Raw genomic sequence first — 8,752 nt, 5'->3', positions numbered from 1 at the left:
CTCCCGCTCTCCGATGTCCTCCCGCTCTCCGATGTCCTCCCGCTCTCCGATGTCCTCCCGCTCTCCGATGTCCTCCTCCCTCTCTCCAATGTCCTCCCACTCTCCGGTGTCCTCCTCCCTCTCTCCGATGTCCTCCCACTCTCCAATGTCCTCCTCCCTCTCTCCGATGTCCTCCCGCTCTCCGATGTCCTCCCGCTCTCCGATGTCCTCCCGCTCTCCGATGTCCTCCCGCTCTCCGATGTCCTCCCGCTCTCCGATGTCCTCCCACTCTCCGATGTCCTCCCACTCTCCGATGTCCTCCCACTCTCCGATGTCCTCCCTCTCTCCGATGTCCTCCCGCTCTCCGATGTCCTCCCGCTCTCCGATGTCCTCCCGCTCTCCGATGTCCTCCCGCTCTCCGATGTCCTCCTCCCTCTCTCCAATGTCCTCCCACTCTCCGGTGTCCTCCTCCCTCTCTCCGATGTCCTCCCACTCTCCAATGTCCTCCTCCCTCTCTCCGATGTCCTCCCTCTCTCCGATGTCCTCCCGCTCTCCGATGTCCTCCCGCTCTCCGATGTCCTCCCGCTCTCCGATGTCCTCCCTCTCTCCGATGTCCTCCCGCTCTCCGATGTCCTCCCTCTCTCCGATGTCCTCCCGCTCTCCGATGTCCTCCCGCTCTCCGATGTCCTCCCGCTCTCCGGTGTCCTCCTCCCTCTCTCCGATGTCCTCCCACTCTCCAATGTCCTCCTCCCTCTCTCCGATGTCCTCCCTCTCTCCGATGTCCTCCCGCTCTCCGATGTCCTCCCGCTCTCCGATGTCCTCCCTCTCTCCGATGTCCTCCCGCTCTCCGATGTCCTCCCTCTCTCCGATGTCCTCCCGCTCTCCGATGTCCTCCCGCTCTCCGATGTCCTCCCGCTCTCCGATGTCCTCCCGCTCTCCGATGTCCTCCCGCTCTCCGATGTCCTCTCTCCTGTGTCCTCCTCCCTCTCTCCTGTGTCCTCCTCCCTCTCTCCGGGGTCCTCCTCCCTCTCTCCAGTGTCCTCCTCCCTCTCTCCGGTATCCTCCACCCCAGTGGCCGCTTGTGTTCAAAATCTTTGGGGGGGCGCAAACAAACTGAAAAAAAAAAAAACATCAATTGCAGCCACTGTGCCCATCAAACGTAGCTACTGTGCCCATCAATTGCCGCCACTGTGCCCATCAAATGCAGCCACTGTGCCAATCAAATGCAGCCACTGTGCCATAAATTACCGCCACTGTGCCCATCAAGCGCAGCCACTGTACCCATCAAGCGCAGCCACTGTACCCATGAAGTGCAGCCACTGTGCCAATCAAAAGCAGCCACTGTGCCATGAATTGCCCCCACTGTACCCATCAAGCGCAAGCACTGTGCCCATGAAGTGCAGCCACAGTGCCCATCAAATGCAGCCACTGTGCCCACCATATGCTGCCACTGTGCCAAATGCTGCCAGTGTGCCCATCAAATGCTGCCAGGGTGCCCATCAAATGCTGCCAGGGTGCCCATTAAATGCTGCTAGGGTGCCCATCAAATGCTGCCACTGTGCCAAATGCTGCCAGTGTCCCCATCAAATGCTGCCAGTGTCCCCATCAAATGCTGCCAGCGTAACCATTAAATACTGCCAGTGTGACCCCCCGCCCGCTCGCCATTTACCTGGCACTTAACCTGTCTTGGTGGGGCAGCGGGTGACGGCGACGAGCGGGGTCCTTCATGTCTCCTTATGTCCCGTCAAGTGCCTCATGTCCAGTCAGGCACCCAATAGCGGTGCCTGTTGTTTCAGCCAATCAGGTGACAGGGTAACCAGACCCAGTGCACCTGATTGGCTGAGAGGCGGCCGGCGTGGCCCGACGCGATTGCGCAGCGGAGGAGGTGGGGGTGCACGGAGACACAGGATGCCCCAGGCGCCAGGTCGCTAATTCTAGTGGCAATGACGACCTGGCGCCCGGGGTTTGTCGAACCCTGTCTTAAGAGAAAAGTCATACGCACAAAGAATTTGGTTCCAAACTTTATTTGTAATTTGGTATCAGAAATACAGCCAATGGGTTTTGGGAGATTTGGTCTCCCCCTTTTTTAGGGCTCAGTATCAGATGTTGCCAAGGAACCACTTATAAAAACATTTCGGAGTCTATGGGTTGTGACAATGTGTAAAGGTATTAACTGGAAAAATGTGGAGTTCCCCCTAGCAAGGGTCACTAGGGTTGACTTTAGGGCCGTTCGCCATTATGAATTCGTTGATGTCTGACCAACACCGATTTATGGGAAAAGGACTTCCCGCACTCCAAACACAAATATGGCTTCTCTCCAGAATGGGATCTTTGGTGAACCACAAGGTGTGAGCTATGGGTATAACTTTTCCCGCACACCAAGCAATGATAAGGTCGTTCCCCGGTATGAGTCCTCTGGTGGGCAACCAGCGCCGTCTTGTGCCGGAAGGACCTGTTACACTCCAAACACGAATATGGCTTTTCCCCGGAATGGATCCTCTGATGAATGACCAGCAGCGAATTGCGGGAAAAGCACCTCCCGCACTCCAAGCATGGGTACGGCCTCTCCCCGGAATGGGTCAGCATGTGATTGTCCAGCACTTGCCGCCGAGTGAAGGATTTCCCACAGACCGTGCAAGGAAACGGCCTGTCTCCCGTGTGAATTTTCTGGTGCGCTGCGAGCTGCGACTTCATCCAGAACGACTTCTCGCACTGCAGGCAGGTGTAAGGTTTTGGCCCCGTGTGGGTCTGCCGGTGTCTCACCAGCTGCTCCCTCCCGGCAAAACATTTTCCGCACTCCGAACATAAGAGAGAGGGAGACCCCTGGCCTGCCGGCTGGAGATGTAGCCCACCAGAGCTGCTGGCGAAGGTTTGCTTGCACCTGCCAGAACTCTGTAATGGCGGCCAATATGGGGCTCCTGGCTGAGTTATCTCGCTAAATTCATCTTCAAACACTAATGGATTCCCAGTTACTCCCTTATCTTTATCCCAGAGCGAGTCCACCTGTGCACGATGCTCCAAAGAATCCCATTTATCTTCTCCACCCTCTGCCCTAAAATTATAAACGCCTAACTCTTCTTTAATTTGAGAAATTGGTGGACTTCTCTCAAATTCAGAGATGTTTAAGATTCGAGGGGAGTCCTCTGTCCTTTTGGCCAACGGTAGAGTCCTAGGGGTCCAACGGTATCCATCCATGAAGTTTTCTTCCTTAACGTTCACCGTCGTATAGTCCACCTCTATATCGCCTCCCTCGAAGAGATTGCGTTCCTTACCACGATACGATTCCTCCTTGACGGCACTGGAGGTCTGTGGCATCTCGGCCCTTCCAGATAAATCTGTTGAATATGAAGACGATTGGGTTACTGGACCAATCACACACACTGGCAGAAGAACTCTTTCTCTAACCAGTTCATAGTTGGCAGAATCTGCATGGTTTGTGACTAGGGTTGTCCCGATACCACTTATTTAGGACCGAGTACAAGTACCGATACTTTTTTTCCAAGTACTCGCCGATCCCGAATACCGATACTTTTTTTAATGTCAGGTGACAGTTTTAAAGCACAATACAGATTAGGTGGCACTGATTAAGCAGCACTGATGAGCACCGATAGGATAAGGTGGCACTGATATGCAGCACACTTGATGAGTACTGACAGGTGGCAGGCACTAACAGGTGGCGGGCACTGATAGATGGCACTGACGGCTGGCACTGAGGGGTGGAACTGATGGCTGGCACTGACAGGAGGCTGGCACTGATGGCTGGCAGTGACAGGGGGCACTGATGGCTGGCACTGATAGATGGCACTGACAGGTGGCTGGCACTGGTGCACTGACAGGTGGCACTGATGGCTGGCAGTGACAGGGGGCACTGATGGCTGGCACTGATAGATGGCACTGACAGGTGGCTGGCACTGGTGCACTGACAAGAGGCACTCATGGCTGGCACTGACAGGGGGCACTGATGGCTGGCACTGTCAGATGGCACTGACAGGTGGCTGGCACTGGTGCACTGACAGGAGGCTCTGATGGCTGGTACTGACAGGTGGCTGGCACTGACAGGGGGCACTGATGGCTGGCACTGACAGGTGGCTGGCACTGATAGATGGCAGTGATAGATGGCTGGCACTGATAGATGGCAGTGATAGCTGGCACTGACAGGAGGCACTAATGGCTGGCACTGACAGGGGGCACTGACAGGTGGCTGGCACTGATAGATGGCAGTGATAGATTGTACTCACAGGTGGCTGGCACTGATAGATGACAGTGATAGATGGTACTGCCTGGTGGCTGGCACTGATAGATGACAATGATAGATGGTACTGACAGGTGGCTGGCAGTGATAGATGGTACTGACAGGTGGCTGGCACTGATAGATGGCAGTGATAGATGGTACTGACAGGTAGCTGGCAGTGATAGATGGTACTGACAGGTAGCTGGCAGTGATAGATGGTACTGACAGGTGGCTGGCACTGATAGATAGCAGTGATAGATGGTACTGACAGGTGGCTGGCACTGATAGATGACAATGATAGATGGTACTGACAGGTGGCTGGCAGTGATAGATGGTACTGACAGGTGGCTGGCACTGATAGATGGCAGTGATAGATGGTACTGACAGGTGGCTGGCACTGATAGATGGCAGTGATAGATGGTACTGACAGGTGGCTGGCACTGATAGATGACAGTGATAGATGGTACTGACAGGTGGCTGGCACTGATAGATGGTACTGACAGGTGGCTGGCACTGATAGATGGCAGTGATAGATGGTACTGACAGGTGGCTGGCACTGATAGATGGTACTGACAGGTGGCTGGCACTAATAGGTGACACTGATTAAGCAGCACTAATGAGCACTGACAGATAGGCAGTCCTGAACTACATGGGCTGGGTGTAACAAGATGTCCGCTGCTGCTTTATTGAGGCCGAGTGCAGGGTGTACCAAGATGGGCGTCTCAGATTTTCAAGCACGGACAGTGTAACGGCAACACTAAGCGTCACTTCCTTTACCGAATGTGACGGCTCCGGTCGCCGATGGATCGGATCATGATGCGGCTGGATACTACATGGAGCAGATCACTCCCTGATTCCCCCCTTTACTGGCCTCATTATGGGACCCAAGGAGGAGTGGGCACCAGTAAAGGGGTCCCTGGGATGTGTTTTACTTCATATAATGGGTTTTAAAAATTCAATCCAATATAGAGATAAAAAGAATAAATGGCACCATACCGGGTGATGTGAGGGTCTTCTGATTCTCCATGGTGACCTTCTTCCTGACAGATCTGCACTCTTCTAACAGCGCCTGTATGGAGAAATAGACAGTGACATCCTGACACCTTATAGGAACCTGACACACACAATGATACCGTCACCATCCAGACACACCCCTTGTCTGTTACTGGATAATATCCCAGAATTCCCGGCACCGCTCACCTCTCCGGTCAGCAGCTCAGCGATCTTCTGGGTGACTTCTAGGATCTTCTTGTCGTTGTTCCTCTCAGGTGTCGAGGAGGGAGGTGGAGGATCCATGGCGGGACTTCTACTCCATTCTCCAGACGGATACATCCCTTGTAGGAGACCCTCAATAGACACCATCTTCACCACCGCACATTTCTACATAGGAGGAAATACAGAAGATAAAAGTGACGTCATGTGACCTCCCAGAATCCTCCTCACCTCTCCGGTCAGGTCTGTGTTTTATTAATAGAGATAAGAGTGATGTCATGTGACCTCCCAGAATCCTCCTCACCTCTCCGGTCAGGTCTGTGTTTTATTAATAGAGATAAGAATGATGTCATGTGACCTCCCAGAATCCTCCTCACCTCTCCGGTCAGGTCTGTGTTTTATTAATAGAGATAAGAGTGATGTCATGTGACCTCACAGAATCCTCCTCACCTCTCCGGTCAGCTCTGTGTTTTATTAATAGAGATAAAAGTGACGTCATGTGACCTCCCAGAATCCTCCTCACCTCTCCGGTCAGGTCTGTGTTTTATTAATAGAGATAAGAGTGATGTCATGTGACCTCCCAGAATCCTCCTCACCTCTCCGGTCAGGTCTGGTTTTTATTAACCACTTCCATACCGGGCACTTACGCCCCTTCCTGCCCAGGACAATTTTCAGCTTTCAGCGCTGTCACACTTTGAATGACAATTGCGCGGTCATCACTGTACCCAAACAGAATTTTTATAATTTTGTTCCCTCAAATAGAGCTTTCTTTTGGTGGTATTTGATCACATCTGCGTTTTTTATTTTTTGCTGAACAAACTAAAAAAGACCAACATTTTTGAAAAAAATATAGTTTTTCTTAGTTTCTGTCATAAAACTTTGTTTTCCCCTTCACTGACGAGCACTGATGAGGAGGCACTGATATGTAGAATTGATGGGCACTGATAGGCAGGACTGATGATGAGGTACTGATAAGTACTGACACGTGTTACTGCTGGGCAGTGATTAGCACTGTGGTGTGCAGTGATTGGCACTGGCAGAATTTTATGTTTGTACATTGCTGGGCACTGGTTGGCAGGTGATTGGTACATTTGAGGGGGCTGTGCTGATAATCAATGTGCTGATTCTCAGCACAGACGCCCCCCTGACATAGGGTGCCCACATAGGACTGTCCCGCAATTGATATGTCTGTCCTGGGTCCCGGGCACCTTCATTCCAGGACAATACAGTGTCCCGGAATGAAATAGAGGAGGCAGCCTCCCCCTACTAACTACTATTTCCAGAACGGGTTGCTAAGGCACCTTGCAACCAGTGACAATTTACTCTCAGACAGTGAGGCCGGGAGCGAGGCCTTCGCCTAGTGCAGCACTGCTGTCCCCACCCACCTCGGAACCTCCTCCTTCTCCGGCACCCAGCAGTAAGCAGCAGGGACTGGTGTGATCTTCACTCTCCAGATAGTGACGCCACTCCTGTCCTTCTACGCACGTGGCTAATGCAGAGGGAGTGACAGCAGCACTGCATCTGGTGGCAGGCTATGGGCGGCAAGCGGCACTGCATCTGGTAGCAAGTGGTACATTCACCTGACAAATAACCTGCCGCCAAATTCCCCATTAACCCCTGAGACTACATTTCCCCCCGCGCCCCCCCATCTTTTTTGGGGGGGAAGGTGAGAGAGAGGGTGTGTTCCTGAATGGCACTTTGGAAATGTGGTCACCCTACCGTGACAGTGCGAACCGAGGAATGCTGTTTATAGGCACTTCCTGGTTCACGCAATGATTAGCTGTGATTAGTAACAGCTGATCACGTGGTAAGAAGCCTCTGACAGAGGCTTCTTATCACGATCGGAGATGCAGGGTGTCAGACTGACACGTCGCACACGCGATCACCGCGCTGCGTGACCCCCACGGGCGCGCGCTGGCATGTTATCCTGCTGGACGTCATATGACGCCCAGTCAGGATAACAGAACCACTTCCTGGACATTAATAGAGATAAGAGTGATGTCATGTGACCTCCCAGAATCCTCCTCACCTCTCCGGTCAGGTCTGAGTTTTATTAATAGAGATAAGAGTGATGTCATGTGACCTCCCAGAATCCTCCTCACCTCTCCGGTCAGCAGGTGGATGATCTCCAGGGTGAGCTGTAATATCCTCCCGGTCATAGGACTCCGCTCCTCCATGCTAATGGGGTCGGTGTCCCTCGGTGTCACTCTTGCCCCTCTAAGCAACACTGAAAATAAGGAAATTCTCTGTAACACTCTCGATTACATTACATTACACAGCAATGAGGTTAAAGGCAGTAAGAAAGGGACCAAAAGAAAGTGACAACTTACATCTAGATATACCAAATCCTTGCAGCTCTTAGCCAAACCCACTTCCTGATTTATAGCTCAGCAGTACCTTGATAACAGGACTTCCTTGTTTTGCGTTCCACCTGCTTCACCAACTTCCTGTTGTATGCGTTCCACCGGCTGCTCAGTTCTACCAATAACTTCGATTGGGCATTGTCGCTGTTGCCATCTTGCGGTAGACTTTAGGAACTGCACGCTTTATCTGTATTGGGTTCCTAGCGAGGACTTCTGCGCCCTCTAGTGTGCAAGTGTTGGAACTGCAGGCGACATACCACACAATAACAATAGAGCCCTAACGGCGCAATCACCAGGCTTTTTCTTTCAGTTACGACCCCCCCAGAGCTGTATATCTCTGCTGGTATCCCTAATATTAAACCAAATCTAAAGAGGTTGTTAGGATCTCTGCTAGACCATAAGGCAGCCTTTCTAAACGTCTTTAAAGTATAACCAAAGGTAATATTGAAACAGCATATCAGACCGATCTGCGTCCGATCGGCTTCATTGGAGGCCAGAGGAGAGATCTGTGACAGGTCCTCTTTATGGAGAGATTAATAGCTAGATTCAGGTAGAGTTAGGTCGGCTTATCAGTAGATACGCCGACCTAACTCAGAATCTGCGCCGACCTATGTTTAAGTGTATGCTCAAACAGAGATACGCTTAAACATATCTAAGATACGACGGCTTGCGCCGTCCTATCTTAGGGTGCAATATTTCGGATGGCCGCTAGGTGGCGCTTCCATTGCGGTCGGCGTAGAATATGTAAATCAGTAGATTTGCCTATTCACGAACGTACGGCCGGCCGACGCAGTACAGATACGCCGTTTACGTAACGCATTAGCAGGCCTAAAGTTATTCCATCAAATAGATGGAATAGTAATGTTAAGTATAGCCGCCGTTCCCGCGTCGAACTTCAAAATGTTTACGTCGTTTGCGTAAGTCGTTCGTGAATAGGGATTTACGCCATTTACGTCCACGTCGAAAT

At 52.0% G+C, this 8,752-nt stretch overlaps 1 protein-coding gene across 1 annotated transcript; it reads right to left on the bottom strand.

Moving 5' to 3' along the window:
• Positions 1-1,968: 1,968 nt before the first annotated feature.
• On the bottom strand, positions 1,969-8,320 carry LOC120909383 (oocyte zinc finger protein XlCOF8.4-like). Its single transcript, XM_040321141.1, has 4 exons — positions 7,525-8,320; positions 5,411-5,590; positions 5,207-5,279; positions 1,969-3,314 (listed from the first exon to the last, which is right to left on the bottom strand). Exons 1-4 carry the CDS (start codon positions 7,597-7,599, stop codon positions 2,200-2,202), a joined length of 1,443 nt encoding a protein of 480 aa, XP_040177075.1. The 5' UTR covers positions 7,600-8,320; the 3' UTR covers positions 1,969-2,199.
• Positions 8,321-8,752: the final 432 nt, after the last annotated feature.

The sequence above is a fragment of the Rana temporaria genome, chromosome 8 (genome assembly GCF_905171775.1).
Source record: "Rana temporaria chromosome 8, aRanTem1.1, whole genome shotgun sequence".
NCBI lineage: Eukaryota > Metazoa > Chordata > Amphibia > Anura > Ranidae > Rana > Rana temporaria.
Note: the sequence above shows the minus strand (reverse complement) of the source record. Positions and strands in the feature narration are given on the sequence as shown.